Source organism: Diabrotica undecimpunctata, chromosome 3 (genome assembly GCF_040954645.1).
Source record: "Diabrotica undecimpunctata isolate CICGRU chromosome 3, icDiaUnde3, whole genome shotgun sequence".
In the NCBI taxonomy this organism is placed as follows: domain Eukaryota; kingdom Metazoa; phylum Arthropoda; class Insecta; order Coleoptera; family Chrysomelidae; genus Diabrotica; species Diabrotica undecimpunctata.
The window spans coordinates 123,881,336-123,898,963 of record NC_092805.1 but is presented as its reverse complement, the minus strand read 5'-3'; the positions used below and the strand labels follow the sequence as shown (position 1 = coordinate 123,898,963).

Sequence of the window (17,628 nt, the reverse complement as noted above, 5' to 3'; positions counted from 1 at the left end):
ATTTCCATTTCTTTGTTCATCCTTCTCAGAACCTCTTTGTTTGTGACGTGTTCTGTCCATGATATTTTCAGAATTCTTCTGTACACCCACAGCTCAAATGATTCCAGTTTTTTCATTGATGTAGCATTTAAGGTCCAAGATTCCATTCCATAAAATAAGGTCGAAAAAACATAGCACCTCGCCAACCTAACTCTTAGTTCCAGTTTTAAATCCCTGGTACATAGAACTCTTCTCATTTTGTTGAAATTTGCTCTAGCCTTTTCTATTCTTATTTTTATCTCCTGATTGTAATCATTTGTGGAGTTAATCATTATTCCCAGGTATGCATATTTGTCCACTTGTTCGACGTTGGTTTCGTTTATTAGAAGACTCTCGTTATTTCTTTGAGTTTTCGATATTCTCATAAATTTCGTCTTCTTGACATTCATTGTTAGACCATACTCTTTTCCATACTCTGCTATTCTGGTCACCAGTCTCTGAAGATCTTCAATGTTTTCGGCTAAAATCACAGTGTCGTCCGCATATCTAATGTTGTTAATGGGAACTCCATTTACCTTTATTCCAGCTGTTTCACCCTCAAGAGCTTTTTTCAGGACCTCTTCGGAGTAGGCGTTGAAAAGAATTGGCGACAATACGCATCCCTGTCTTACTCCACATCTAATTTCAATTTCTTCTGATAGCTGTTCGTTAACACGTACTTTTGCTCGCTGTTTATAGTATAAATTTGATATGATCCTGAGGTCGTTGTAGTCAATCTTCTTTGATTTCAGGACATTCATTAAATGTTCATGTCGTACTTTATCGAATGCTTTATTATAGTCAATAAAACATGCGTATATATCTTGATTGACGTCCAGGCATCTTTGTATTAGTATATTAAGTGAAAAAAGAGCTTCACGTGTTCCTAGGCCTTTGCGGAAACCAAATTGTGTATTATTAACGTCTATGTCCAGTTTGTGATATATTCGGTTATGGATGACTTTAAGTAGTAACTTTAGCGTATGAGACATTAAGCTAATGGTGCGGTAATCGCTGCATTCGCTGCGATATAGTCCTGTTTATACATAGCTGCTGTGACATTACCTTTGTCACTTCTCACTATATACAGATCCTGATGATTTTTTAGGAATTTTCATTTTTACTGTGTTTTGCAAAAGAGTTAAATAAATTTGAATGCTTAACAAATCTTAAAGAGTTTTACTTACAGGCCAGTATTCGACTACAAAACCCAAAATATCCATATGTATTAATACTCACCTAGTCACTTTCCAACAAAAAAAAGACTATATATACCTCAAAAGTTCAATAATCCAACTAGAACGTAGATTTGTTATTTAAAGATTAGAACATTTTTAGAAACAAAATTTATTTCACCTATGATTGGTATGTTGAACTTTAACTTTCGTACAATATTGTTTTTTACAAAACTCACATCAAATTCGCACGAAAAGCTCATTCATCATACCGGATTATGGATTTTACTGATGTTGTTTTTTTCTTTTTCGTAATAACGTAAATGATACCGAACAGAGTATAACGTAGGAGTGGGTCACGCGATCATATTTACACCCCATTGCCATTTCCTACTAAAATACCTTATCTAAATACTACATCTATATGTACACCACACTCGACCAAGTATGCGTGTTGGTTCGGTACGTACATACAATGACATTATTAATTGAAAAGCTGACATCTGCAACTCAGGAAGAACCTTGAATAATAACTATCATTTATATTGGATTATAAGTATAATAAAACAATGTTCTTTGCTTTTATATTCTCGTCCTCAGTTTCTCATATGATGTAGCAAATGTAATAGACAGGTATCCGCATTTCCGTCATTTCATTTTTATTTGTATCTTTAAGTTATTGGGTATTTCCTTATACATCCCTGATAAAATATAAATTCAGAGAGAACTATTACTTGAAGCCTAATATTTTTGTAATCTTCCTGTTAGGGTGCCTGTCCGTTCCGAACGTTGGCGATCATCTTGGCTATGATGACTTTGTTGGTTGCTATACGAAATAGCTGTGTTGAGGTCTTTCTATACAATGCTCTCAGGTTAGCAAGCCAGGATATTCTTCTTCGTCCTGGGGCCTTTTTTCCTTCAATTTTACCTTGCAAAATGCATTGAAGTAGCTCGTATCTGCCTTGATTTCTCATTATATGTCCCAAGTACTGCAGATTACGGCTCTTCACGATGTTGACCAAATCCGCAGTTGTGTTCATCCTCCGCAGTACTTCTTCATTGGTGACTTTGTCTGTCCATGGTATCTTCAGGATCCTTCTATATGACCATAGCTCAAAAGCCTGAAGTTTTGATAGAGTTTCCGCCTTGAATGTCCACATTTCTACTCCGTACAGAAGCACTGAGTACACATAACATTTAAGGAGCCTTATTTTTGTGTCTAGGGTGAGGTCATGGCTCTTGACCACAGAACTCATTGTCAAGAATGCACTTTTTGCCTTTCCAATGCGACATTTAATCTCTTGAGTATTGCCCCACGACTCATTAATTATAGTTCCCAAGTAGTTGTATTGTGGGACACGTTCAATTCTCATTTGGTTCACATACAGATTTGCTCCAGTTATGTTTTCCTTGCTGATGATCATTAGCTTGGTTTTGCTGGTGTTTATATCCAGTCCATATTTTCTACTTGTTTCTATGGTATTGGAAAACACTATTGTATCATCTGCATACCGCAGGTTATTGAGCTTGACTCCATTTATTGAGATGCCTTCATCAATATCTTTTAGAGCCTCTTCAAAAATGTGCTCCGAGTACAGATTGAATATCAGTGGTGAAATTATGCACCTGTGTCTCACTCCCCTTAAGATTTTGACCTGATCTGTATATTCTCCATCTATTCGGAGTACTGCTGATTGATTCCAATACAGGTTAGCTATTATTTTTAAGTCTTTTTCGTCAATCCCTGTCCTCTTCAGCACTTCCATCATTTGTTCATGTCTGACTCTATCGAAAGCCTTCTTGTAGTCAATCAGGCATACAAAAACATTACAGCTGGCATCTCTACATTTCTTAAACAATTCCTGCACGCTAAATAAAGTTTCCCTCGTACCAACGGCGTTCACAAATCCAAACTGATAGAGTAGCAGTAAAGAGCAGTACCAGAAGCACTAAGAAAATACAATAGAAAATCACTTGGAGGAGACGTTTGTAAAACAATCCCCTAAAATAAGCGAGACAAACATTAATTTAGCAACTTCTGAAATTAATTCTTAAAATCATAGGTTACAATATCACATCAACTTACAGCTGTAGGGTGCACTGCTAAACATAAGCTTCCCAGTTAACTACAGTGCCTCTGATCATCTGCTATATAAATCAAGTTTGTTGCCACCCTCTTTATGTCATTCGTTTACCTTGTTGAGGTTTCTTCTTTACCTCTAGTTAATTCATCTAGTGTCATTTATTATACAGAAGATGGTATAATAAAGAAGTTCCCATAAAAACAAACAAAACGAAACAACAAAATAAAAGTCAGAATAGATGGACAACTTACAGAACCAGAAAAATAAGACAGGGGGACTCAATGAGCCCTATGCTCTTCAATTTTATCATGAATGAAATTATCCAAAGCATTAACAAGGGATGAGGATACAGAAAAGGAAACAATGAAGTAAAAATACTCTGTAGATGATGCAGTATTGATAGTCCAAGATGAAGATACGCTGCAAAGCCTATTATATATAAGCCAAAAAGAATTTAATATGACGATCTACAATCTCACATCAGAAAACTAAAGGAATAGTAATCAGCAAAGAGCCAATCAGATGTAAAATAGAAATTGATGGCATTAGTACTAAGCACATAATAGAAATAAAATACTTTGGAATTACACTGTCCAGCTTTGGAGACATAAACAAAGAAGTGAGAGATCAAGTACAAAAAACAAATATAGCAAGATGCTTTAATCACACTACATGGCAAAACAAACATATTAACACTGAGATGAAGTCAAGAATTTTTAAAGCCAGTGTAAGACCAATAATGACATATGTTTCAGAAATAAGTCCCGATACAGCGAGAACACAAAGGCTACTGGAAAGGACAGAGATGAGAGTACTAAGAAAAATTTCAGGAAATACGCTGGGAGAAGTAAAGACATTAGAAGAATATGTATCGTAGATTGTATAAACGAATGGACACTATAAATAGAAGAAAGAATGAAATAACCGCGTAAGTAGAATATGAGAGACCCGTGTGGTCAAAATAGCTAGAGATAACTCACCAATTGTCAAAAGAAGTATCGGACAACCGTGCAAAAGATGGAGTGACAATCTTCCATAGAGGAATTAATCCGCCAATGAACATGCAGAGTTGCTAGTGCATTGTGGTGGTTTAATTCACAATAACATATAAATCTCTGGACAAAGGTGCAATAAAGAAGAGCATTGTTAAAGCTATGCAAGGTTCCAAGACTTGTTTGCCTCGTGCTGTGAGAAGCCTTTAAACTGCAACAGTGGAAACCGTAGTGGACCTTTCTCCCTCGCATATCATAGCAATGGTTGAATCGAGAATGGGGTTATATAAACTGCAAGAAAATCTAGGTAATGTTCCAGCTAGATGCGGACATTGCAACATCATTAATATAGTACATATAAAAAAAATGAAAATAAACCACATGATCTCCAGATATAAAATCAAGATACCTCCTCAGGTGGAGCTAACCACAAGAAATGTATGGAATGACCGCAGAAGACATAAAAAATCTGGTGGCCATAACTGGTACACAGATGTGTTAAAAATGGAGTAGATGGTTAGGGAGCAGGTGTATACAGTGGTGATAGAAACAACCACAGTTCAGTCCCGCTGAGAAAGCCCACATTTGTTTTCCAGGTAGAGATCTATACAATCCTATATTATATAAAGATAAACAGTATAAGGACTCAAATAAGCAGATCGATATTTACATAAGAGTCAGGTAGCTTTGGGAGCTCTAGCCAATCCAAGGATTCCATCCAAACCGGAGTGAGAATTTCACGAAGAACTTGACATGCTAGAGAACCGCAACAGTGTAAATCTGGTTTGGGTGCCACGTCATGAAGAAATCGACAACAAGATAATTCAGTTCAGAACCGGTTCTAGATGTAGGTACCAAAAAGCACAATCCGTTACCCAATTAGAGGCTAAATTCAGGAAAACAAATAATACTGGAAACAAATTCCGTCACAAACTCATGAAAGTTTGAGTTTTTATAACTACGAATAGAGAGATGTAGAACTACGCAAAATAAACAAGAAGCAGCACAAACTCATAGCAGGTTTACTTAGTAAATATGTACATAAATAAAAAGACATCTGAATACGATGGAACTATACAACGGAGATCTGAGCTTCATATTATTCAACAAATATGTCGAGACAGTCAGACATATTTTGTGCTACTGCGAGGGACTGGATCTCAGAAGACAAGCAGTATATCGAGACTGCATATCAATTCCAAATACATATGGCCAAAAGATCTCTACAAACTGGTGAAGGGTGAAAACAAAAGAAAAAAAAAATCTGTTCTGGCTCTTATAATCACATTTGGAACTCTATCTTTTAGCATTAATTCCAACATAGACCACCCCATGCCTCGCTGGTCTCCCTGATTTTTTCCACAGATTTTTTAGTAGGTACCTAAGTATTCCATCCATCCAATAGCACTACAGCCCAAATCGGGCCTTAGCCTCCTTCGACAGGCTTCTCCAATCATTTCAATTTACCGCTGTTCTTTTCCATGAACGCGTTCCCAGGCAGTTCCTGGCATCCTCATCGACTTCGTCTTCCCATCTCTTTTTAGGTCTTCCAACAGGTCTTTTTCCCTGCATTCTTGCATTTAGTAATTTTCTGGGGATTCTATTCTCATGCATGCGGACCACGTGCCCTGCCCACCGTAATCTCTGCAGTTTAGTGTATTGTGCTAGAGTTAGTTCGCTATATTGCTCGTATATTTCTCTATTATACCTAATTCGCCAGTTGTTGTTTTTACTTATTGGGCCCAGTATCCTACGTAACATTTTTCTTTCAAACACATCTAATGCATTGGCCGATTTCTGTGTTACCACCCATAACTTACTTTGGGCCTGATTATTGTTTTATAGACCTGTAGTTTTGTTTTCCGGTGTACGTCTCGCGATTTGAATATGTCATCGCAAAATAGGCTTTATTTGCCAACACAAGCCTTCTATTTATTTCCGGTTCTTCTTCATTGCTTGCGACCAGATCCATTCCTAGGTATGTGAATCTATTCACATGTTCTATATCGTCAATAAAGTGTTGTTGCGCCGGTCTATTTGATCTGGTTTGTATGAGTAGTTTTGTTGTATTTGTATTTATTGCTATGCTACTGCGTCTGCACTCTGTTTCAACTCAACGTAGGTTTCTTCACAATACTCACAAATATCATTAATCGAAGACTCCAACCTCTCACGGAAATAATCATCGGGGAATATCACGCAAGGTTTAGGCAAAATAGATCTACCATTGACCAACTATTTACAGTTAAACAAATACTAGCCAAAGCATGGGAATATGACATGGACGTTTACAATTTCTTTGTAGATTTTAAACAAGCCTATGATTCAATAGATAGAACAATTCTACCTAATATATTGGAAGAATTTGGCATACCATCAAAATTAATACGACTAGTGCAAATGACAATGACAGAAACAGAAGGTACCTAAGTGTTACTGCACCATAAGTCAATACTGAAAACACAGATTGTTCAAAAACTTCTCTTCTTAAAGATATCGGTATTTTGTTTTTAAAAACCGAACTTCTTAGATTGTCGCAAGTCATCTACTCGTCTTCTAAGCTCGTGGCCTAAATATTAATAAGATATTACGTATTCAATTTGTGCATCGTGTCTCGTATTCTTTTTAAGGTTAATTTTTAAATCTATTTTGACTGACGCTGAGTTTTAGCACGATATCATCTGCGAAGCGTACATCGTTTAATCGTTCACCATCAATGTTGATTCCCATGTTCTCCCACTCATTCAACTGGGATTATTTCAGCTTCTGAACATCTTCTGTGCCTTCTAAAACTTTCAAAGCAAACAGCTTGATAAATTACTCGGCAAGGGAATCTAAAATTGCATTCCAAATGCCGTTCATCATGGTCAAAATTCGTAGTGAATTCAGTTTCTGGTACTCCAAACGGAGTAAAGTAATAAAACATAATGACGGTATTAGATTTTTGTTTCGATACAGGGCAGCGACAAGCAGCTTATACGTATTTCGACCTCTTTAGGTCTCCTCAGAGCGGTATAGCCATCTATTAAATGCTTTCCGCCTGTTTTAATACTTTCAATATCATCTTCTCCTGAGGCTCCGTTGTTTTACGGACTACAATAGCATACCGCTTAATACTGAACATGAATGGAAGTATTTTAAATCTATTAAAATGAAAAGAAGTTTAAAAAAAGAGCTATAGGGCCATCAAACTACTAAAAATAACAATAAATCTAAAAACTAAAGTAATAACAAACACTCTGAATAAAAAAATATAAAACTAGCAGAAAACACCAAGGTTTTAGATGTAAAAGACCATGCTTCAGATCTAGATAATTTAAACAAAAAGCTCTGTGATACAAGAGACTTGCATACTTGAGTTTTGTCGACCTAAAACAGGCTTTCGATGGGGTAAACAGTATGTCTGTTGTATACAATTTATACAACAGACATACTGTTTAATATAATCAAAACTACCAATAATATATCTCAAAACATTCAAAACAACACAATCCAATCAAAAGTAGAAGAAGAACTAAACGATTCGAATCAAATTGACACTCAGGACTAGGTACGATTTAAAAAATTCTTTAGAAATTTAAATAAACGCTAGGAACGTTAATATAATAATTTCACCAAGAGAGACAAAGTATCGGGGATTGTCAATAACTCATTGAGGTGCAAATTGGAGGTAAATGGTAGAAGATATGATGCTGTATCACTCTGTCAAGCCAATGAAGTAGAAACATAAGTGAATAGAATAAACAATGTCGCGGGATAAATATGAAGGAACAAACATATAAGGAAAGAAGTATAAAGCAGAATTTACAAGACAATTATTAGGCCAACAATGACTTATGCTGCGCAAATACGACTGATCCAATAAGAACAGAGGAAATGCAGAAAATAGCAGAAATTGGTTTATGTATAAACATTTAGAGATAGGACCAGAAGCAAATGTGAAATAGAAAACATTAATGAATGGACACAATAAAACAGGAATGACTATTTGGACATAATGATTGAGGACATAGTATGCAATAAAAATAGCGAAAGATTATTTCAAGTGGTGAGGCAATTACTGAGATGACCACGAAAACACTGGAACGGGTAATGTACTTGGGGGCCCATTGAAAAATAGGCAGACTATATAACTTATAAAAGAATAAAAAGAAGAACAATTTAAACAGTTCTTCTAGAAATACCTACTTATTTTTTGATGCTACAATTTAATTTTATTATCTAATTTTATTTTATTTTGTCAGCTTTTTTTAATACTTAGGTATATTTAGGTAAATGGTATCGATGTAAATCTATATATTATACAAAAATTTTTGTAATTACTAATATAAATCATATTTCATCTACAATTTTGTACATATTACGCTTTTCTAAAGAACTCCCCGCATTTCTGACTGCCAACATGTACCTACTAAGGCAATTTTTCATCTACAATTACAACGTTACGTTCTACCTATATTTTTTGTTAAAAGGACAACCAATAGTTTCAATAACTTAAAATAATGTTATTTTTGCACATCGTTATAGACGAACACTATTATTAAACTACTTAAGCACATTCCCTTTCACCCTGTAGTATACTAAATCCCACAAAACGCACAGTTGCCATACACACACGACCAGATCAACACTCAATGCTGCCATGTTGAGAATGGCAATTATTAGTGTCGGTGGAATGTTTGGGTTAAGAGCAAGCGGGGAGTTGTAAGCATATCGGGTGAGAAGGGAGAATAAAAAGAGCGGGGGCAGAGCTCTCGCTTTGTGGGCTGGTCTTCCGACCGCTCGCCATTGGTCAGCCAAGGGATAAACGAGTTATCGATCTTACCAACGCCGGACCAGTGTTCTCAGGAAGGATGAAGCACACGGATAATTACAAGGATGGGTTTTCTTTTCTCGAGAGGATGGCTTTCTAGGAAATTGAGTCGTGGAATTGTGTGGAATGAATTCTCGAGTGGTTGAATGTCGGTGATGAAGTGATCTGGGTCTTGAGAGTTTGTTATTTGCTACTTGATATTGATTAGGTTCCTAGAAATTCTTAAGCGTCTAGTTTTACTTTCACTGTGGAATGCCGTCGTTGAACTCATTTGGTTCAATTGTGACTGTGTACCTACTACTTGTACTTATTATCTACTATCTGCTAGATACACCTTACATAACTATCACTACATTTTAGAATGGCGAAATGTATTTATTTTATATTTTCAGGAATCTTAATTCTTAAATTTTAATTCCTTAGTGTATTTTCAATATCTGAACCTTGGATAAATCCAATATAGATAGGTACAGTACATAAAAAAATTAAACAAAAATTGAAATTTAGTCATTTTTACAGCAATCCGCCCAATATGATGTAAAAGAACCCACATATTTTATATTTTTTAGTATTTATATTAAATGACTCATTATAAATTATTATATTTTGAAACTATTTTGTACAATTACACAGGGTAACAAAATAATCAAACGATCCAAATTTCAATATGATTGAAACAACTTAAATCAATAAATCAATTAATTTATTGATTTAAGGTAAATTAAGTAATGCTTTGTTAATGCACCTTGATGAGCAACACAATCTTGGATGCGCCCGGGCCAGCTTCTGATTAGGTGGTCAATATCCTCCTAGGGTATTTCGTTCCATTTCCCAATTAACACCCCCCGAAGTGCTCGAAGTTTGAGGAGAATGATCTATATTGAAAAGTCTTTTACCCATCATGTCCACACGTGTTTAGTTGGAGATAAATCTGGAGACTCAGAGACTCAAGATTGACGCAAAGAAGTCCATGGTGACTCTCACAATGTGTGACCTTCAGTTATCCTACTGAAGAATTGGATGTTGGAGCATCTGAAGGTAGGGTATGAGATGTGGTTCCAGAATTTCATTTACGAATCACTGAACTCTCATGTGCCCTTTGATGAAGATAAGATGTGAGTTTAAGCCATAAGCGATGGCACCTCATACCATAGCCCCAACAGTACGGTACATAAAAACGTTCGACAAGAAACTGTAGATTTCGTCTTCCACCACATTCCTTTTGACCATGTCTCGGCCATCATGTATCCCTAAACCGAATTGAGATGCATCACTAAAGACAAGCACATTCCATTCCTGGTCCCAAGCTAATCGTTTTCTGTGCCATTCAAGATGATTACGTCGATGTTCAGGGGTAAGAGGTAGCATCCACTGTGGTCTAAATGAAAAATGGCCATAACTGCGAATCTTAAGACAAATTGTTCGCATCCCAATTGATCTTCCATGTTCTGCAAACCATTTGCATTAGGCTTGGTAGTGGAGAAGTGATCTTTTAAGCCACCAACTTTGCTCAATTTTTCACATGCGAAAAACAATTTTATGTTTTCACTGTATCAATTCCTATAATTCTCAACCTCGATATTAAGAATCATTACCATCTCCTTAATACAATCAATCCTCAGCAATAATTCCTACTTTCACTTTAACCCCATTCCTTTAGACGTACAGACAGTCTTAAAATACCAAATAGAAAAACGCTCTCCTGACTGTTAACTCGCGTGGCAACGAGACGTGTTTCACCCCTCTGGTCTTGATTTTCGTACCGAATAAAAGTACCTTTTTGGTCTCTCTTTCGACTGTTGACTGCTACTAGCAACAGACTCTTTTTCTCCTATCTGGTTTCAACGCGAACGGACGTTTGTACAGCTCCCTCTCTGATAATTACCTAAACATACTGCGAATCCTCTTGACTTCTGAATCGTGTAGACAACAGACGCAAGTGTCCTCTATATGTTCGATCTTAGAGTCAGTACTGTGAGACGTGTGTAAAAACCGCTAAAGACAGCTCCCCCATACTAGAAACAACCGCCAGTAAATATCGCGAATGGACATCTATAAATACCGCGACTGTGTTTAAGAGCAATATTGGTAAGACTTTTTATAAACCTGATTTTGCTATTATCTGTACAACCCTTTATTACTTCTTCTAATCATTTTGAACTAACCCTATTTAATACATTTCTTATACTCTGAAATTATGTTATTAATTTCACATATGTACACCCTTTTTGTACAAACCTAAGGCGACGATCTTGACGCTCTGTTCTTCTTTGATGCCACCCTTGCCTCTTGATCTTCGTGATCGGTCTTCTTGACACCAGGCTCGATAACATCTTAACACAGCATCAAAACTTCTGTGAACTATATACGCTATTTCCTGAAAAGAAAGTCTAAATTCTATTCTGCCATATCCTATCACTATCCTCCTCCTATTAAACTCGCTTAGCTGATTGAAATTTACCCTTCTTAGTACTCTAGGCATCAAAAACGACGTTGATAAAAGCGATAAGAATCACTTTAAATAACATGCAGAGTCAGTATAACAAAAATATGGGATGATAAAAAATGCAGGTGTATTTGGCCTGACAAGGAGTAATGTAAAAATAAAAGAGGGTGTACATAAGGTTTTAAAAACATCGTAAGTAATATAATTATAGATCTGGCTGTAGAGGTGCTGTCTATTTCGTGCAACCGGGCTGTGAGAGGGTCATGACCGCAGTATATGTATGTAATTTGTTACCTCATCCATCCTGTTCCTGTCTCGCTCTCTCTGTTAGATATGCTCGATGATCGTTTTCTCTGTTATATAGAGTTCCTCTTTCTTTAGCTATCTTTTCCTTGTAGCTTTATAGGCAGTGCTTTATATGTAGCCATTCCCAAAGCTTCATACTATATGGATATGCCGTATAAGAGATTAGAATGTACAACCTAAAGGTGCATTTTTTTATTTGAGGGCATTTGGACATCCGATGTTTGGCATACCTTATTTTTATTAATGTTGTGGTTCTCCGGTGAACGGGTGTTTTGTAGTTCTTAGACCAGTATCTAGTTGGATGTCTAGATATTTAGCATAGTACATAGGCTCTATCCTTACACTACCTATTACAAAAGTCAGATTTGCACATGCTCTAAGGCCTTTCAACGTCAGAATTTCTGTTTTTTCGATTGACAACTCTGGATCTTGTTTTACCATCCATCTGTTGACTTTTCCGCAGCTTCTGTTAACTAAATTCAAGTTGTTGTTACATTGAATAAGTAGAGCTAGATTGTACTCGGCTCCTAGTACGGATCCTTGCGATGAACCTGCTGATGTTTTCAGGTCCTCAGAGTTTGCCACCTATCAATGGAGAAATTTTGAATAAGTTACATTTTGCAGGCAATATAGTAATAATGACGAATCAATGATTTACAGAACGTAACGCAACGCTTTAGCGAATGCTATCATGAGTACGGGCTCAAGATGAATTTGAAGAAAACTAAATGCGTTCTCATGACTAAATCAGCAGATGCAAACATCAATCTGATTATTGAAGATACTGCAATTTAGAGTGTCGATACCTACCTACAAATATTTAGAAACATGGATAACATTAAATGTAGACCGAATAAAAGACACGTATTGAAATAGCACGTGTATCATTTATTAAACTTAAAAAGTTTCTTTGTTTTCAGTTTTTAATACCTATTATTAATTAATGACATTAAAGTAGAATAGAAAAAAAAAGGGAAAAATTACTCAATTTATATATTTAAAAAAGGAAATCTGTAGGTATTTACAATTGGAAAAAAGCGAGGTTAGGATTAAGATCTCAAAAAATCATCCAAATTTGAACTTCAACAAAACTATTTGTAATACATAAATACGGCGATACGCTATTTCCTGTTCAACACTTTTTACCTTCAGAGCGATGTTATAAATAATAAACATTATAGTTTCTAAAGAGTAGGATGGTGTGTACAGGGTATTTGTGATAAATTCAAGTTTTGTCATTAGAGTGGAAGTGTTCTTTTCTAATGTGTTCTGTTCTGATGAGTGAATGAGAATATAATTTTTTTTTTCATAAATTTTTTATAATATTCTTCTATTTAACTGTTTTTTCTATTGTTTCAGGTCTCGAAGCCCAAGTGCAAGACTCCTCAAAGGATCTCTACTGGTTCTGAACCGCGAAAAACTTTGTATAGTTTTTGTTATTTAAAAGAAAAGAAAAGATAAAAGTGAGACGTGATTATTAAGTGGAATGTATAATAGTACAAACTGATTTATTTAAATTTTAAGTTATCTAGAGTGATGAAGAAAGGACTTCATTAAAAAACGAAAGACGTTTATTTAAAAAATAAATGTTCCTTTTCAGAAACAAGAGGTTTTTGATTCGTGGTATATTGCAAAGGTTATAACAATTTATTAAGGCAGCAAAAGTAGAAAATGGTTCGATTCGTTTTGTTTTTAAAGTTCAAATAATAACTACTCAAAAATACCAGATCATTATAGTTTTTATTAGATAATACTCTTATTTGCCTATGCGAAAATTAGTTTACATTTTAGTTGTTTTATATGTAATAAAAAATGTTCAGGGAATCAATGACGATGATTAAGATCGCCGAATGCAGTTTTGCAGAGTAATTCAAGATTAACGTAATCAATATCGACGCTCTACTGATCAAATTCTATTTTCTGATAAAACAACCTTCTGTTTACATGAAATAGACATCAACAAAACTGCAGATATTGGAGTAAAGAGAATCCTCATTGGATGACTGAGTATTTTTAGGGTGGCCGGTTAATTTTGGCCCAGAGTGTATTTCGCTCCTTCTATTTTTCAAATTTCGCAAAACAGACATGATTATCCTCGTTCCGAGTGGCAGCACTACTTTTTCCTTTAGTTTTAATTACAAAAAAAAAAACATGGTCCCAAGAATGTGCCCTTAAATTTCAAAACTAATTGTTTTTAGCACCAAAAAAGTGGATATTTGTTGTGAGTATTTGAATTGAGATTTTTATACCCAACATACCTGTACAGGTTGCCTCTATACCAAAACTTTTTTACACTTTTAGCATATAAGTGAACATAGCATTAAAATTTTAAAGTAGTAAGTGGCCAATCGAGTACCTTTTACCGAGTTTACTTTTACTACTTTTACAAGTGGTCTCCTCAGCAGAATTACAGTAAAGATAGTAGTTTATAATCCAAATAAGTAAATTACTATTTAAATGGGAATAAGCCACAATTAATCGTTAAAATACGTTTATTGACGTTTCAATTTCCAATTTTAAATAGTAATTAATTTAAAATGCCACAAGAAAATAGCTTCAGAACAATACCAAATAAGTAACCATTCAACTGCTCATCAGGATATATTACTGGATTATTTACTTTGGAAGTTACTTTTCACTTGTTACGTTAAGTATTTAAATTAAGATATTTATACCAAACATACTCAAATTACTTGCCAATAAATATAGCAAAAAGTTTTTTATTCATTTAATATATGAGTGAATCTAAGATGAAATTTACTCAATTTGATATTTTAAAATTTCCTCCAAAGCCTGAACTAACTAAACAAATGAAATACATTAAAAGGTAAATAAAATCATACAAAGATGGAAGAAAATGAAAAAAAAAATTTAATATTTATAAAATCATATCTAAACTATTGGCCGAGAGCAGTTAACAGTGAAATTGAAGGAAAAATGGATAGGCTAGAAAAATGGAAGGATATTGCGACACGTAGCCCAAGACTGAGATCAATATAATATTATTATAAGCATAGTAGTTGCCGACGTTCCCTAGGAATATGTCACCCCAAAAAGAAGAATACTTAAACTAATAAAGGCTACTAGCAAAATAAAATAATCGAAATGGATGACAAAACGGATGATCAAATGATGAGCCAATATAAAACATCTCAGAAAAGTACTGCAAACAATATAATATTGTGAACTTGATAATGAAACGGTAGAAAAAAAAAGAAAATAAAAAAGATACTGATGTAAAAATTGCCATACAATATAAAATAAACAAAATCTTCTGTGTTATTATCATCCCGATTAACTTAAATACCCTATTCTTGGTTTTAAGTATGCCTTCCTAAGGTCTTTCCAATTGAAGGATCCTTACGTTTTCCTCATCCAGTTCATTCCGGTAGCTTATCATATCTCCATATTAGTCTTTCTTGGTATTCTTTTCCTTTGCTTGTTTTCGATATCCAGATAACCGTCTTATAGAGATCCAGGTGGCCCTTGATCCAGCAACCTCTTTGCTCCATCCGTCATCCAGTCTTGTGAATAAACGTCCTAACTATCTTAGGCAATCTCAACCGTAGGTCATATAAGCTGAAATCATTTTATCATCATCATCATCCAGCCTCAAGAGTCCACTGCTGAACATAGGCCTCTTCCTCATGTTTCCAACCTTGCGCCGCTCTTATCCAGTTTTTATTGAGTCTTCCCTTGGCCTCCATTCCAATAACCTCTTTGTCCATCGTCCATCTGTCATTCTGGCTATGTGTCCTGCCCATCTCCATTTTAGTCTGGCTATCTTCTCGATGATGTCAGTCACTCCGGTTCTTCTCCTGATGTCTTCGTTGGTTATTCTGTCTCGCAGAGTTATTCCTAACATGGACCGCTCCATTCTTCTCTGCGTGACTCTCAGTTTGGTACCTACTGCTTTTGTTAAGGTAAGTGTTTCTGCTCCGTACGTCAAGACTGGAAGGACGCACTGATCAAATACCTTTCTCTTTAGGCATGTGGGCAGCTCACTTTTAAAAGTTTCTCTCAGTTTTCCAAATGCTGATCACCCAAGGCCGATTCTTCTCTTCAGTTCACGAGTCTGGTTATCCTTGCCAATCATAATTTCATGTCCCAGGTATTTATATCTATCTACGAGTTCTATTTCTTTCCCACCAATACTGATGTTCTGGTTAGGTACCAAATTGGTCATGATTCTTGTTTTCGAGATATTTATATTTAAACCTACATTTTCTGTAGCCACAACGAGTTCCTGTACCATTTCTCTTGCCATACCTAGATCTTCAGCTATTATAAGTATATCATCGGCGAAACGTAAGTTGTTTAGATATTCTCCATCTATTTTTATTTCCTTTGTCATCCAGTCCAAATTCTTAAAAGTATGTTCTAGCACCGTATTAAAAAGTTTAGGTGACATTGGGTCTCCTTGTCTAACCCCCCGTTCTATTTTTATGCGATTACTGTTAGTATGTAATCTGACCGTGGTTGTTGCCTGCAGGTATATTTTCTATAATAATTAAGTATATCTATAATCTAGCCTGCTAGTATATCTATAATCTAGCCTGCTTTCTTTAAGCGCCTGAAATCATTTTATGAATGCTTTTAATTTTCGTCGTTGTTTGAAAGGGTCAATAAAGGCTTATTTTATTCCACTTAATTGCCGAATAATGTCGGTAATCTAAAATGTACAGAACTGTAAAATGAAAGGCAGAAGTTGATTAAATGCACAATAAAAAAAGGGAACTGTTTTTACGATATAGAAAATAAATAAATATGATATTACAGAAATAAGAACATAATTTTTATTAGAAAAAAACAGACTTTTAAATCAGATGTCATATTATCGAATATGCTGTATTTTATAAAATATTAAAAACTTGAGATGTCACAGCTTTTGATAATTAAAAATATGATAGCCATATTTCAAATTGAATTCGTTGTATTTACTTTTTTATACATATATTTGACTTCTACGATTAGTAAATTTGGCTAATTATTTAATAAAAATTATAATATTTGTTTTGTTAGAGTTTAGGCTGAATGGTTTTGTGAATACTTCTATCACTTAAAAGTTACCAGACAAATAATTGGATGTTATCCAAAAGTAAAGGGTATAACTGTTCATTTACAAAATATCTAACTAAATTGTGCCGTTGTAATAAATTATAAAGTTTGTATATGCCACAGAATCAAGAACTAATTTGACCTGTGTATTATTTTTCAGCTGTGCTGTATTAAAATATGTAAATATGCCCATGTTACTTACGTAATAAAAAATTGAGAATATATTCCTTGCATTTTTTAATAAATTACCTTCACCTAATATAATCCTAGGACTGAGTAGTAATAATACAAGAATGAACTTAACTTTACCATCAAAATAGTAAGACTTATAAAACCGACAATGAGTGTCGAGTGGTTTCATCATCATAAACCTGTATGCGTCCACTGCTGGACACATGTCTCCCTCGGCACTTTCCATATATTTTTGTCTTGTGCAGCTTGCTTCCAGTTACTGCTGGGTGGTTTACACAGTGCAAAAACACGGCAATTTTCCCAGGCCTTTGAGACAAGTATGGGTTACAATAGACACTGTTCAGTACGTCGTGTGTTCAATGTAGAGTGCTCTAGAGTTGTCGAATTATACAATACAAGAACTACAGTATTACCCAAAATAAACAGTACTGAAACTGAAATATAGACGTCTCTTTGTGTGCGCTGTCATATTCAAATTAACTAGTATAGACCTGTCAAGTAATCCTTAAACAATTAATTATTAAGGCCTAATTGTTAAAAATGG

General features: G+C 35.0%; 1 protein-coding gene across 1 annotated transcript in view; it reads left to right on the top strand.

Annotated features, from left to right (window-relative positions):
- The window catches only part of vg (transcription factor vestigial), a 173,173-nt gene extending 156,808 nt beyond the window's left edge, over positions 1 to 16,365 (top strand). Inside the window, exon 5 of the mRNA XM_072526840.1 lies at positions 13,194 to 16,365. Coding sequence (XP_072382941.1) covers positions 13,194 to 13,243 — 50 coding nt within the window. The 3' untranslated portion in view covers positions 13,244 to 16,365. The remainder of the gene's footprint in view (positions 1 to 13,193) is intronic.
- The last annotated feature ends 1,263 nt before the right edge of the window (positions 16,366 to 17,628 follow it).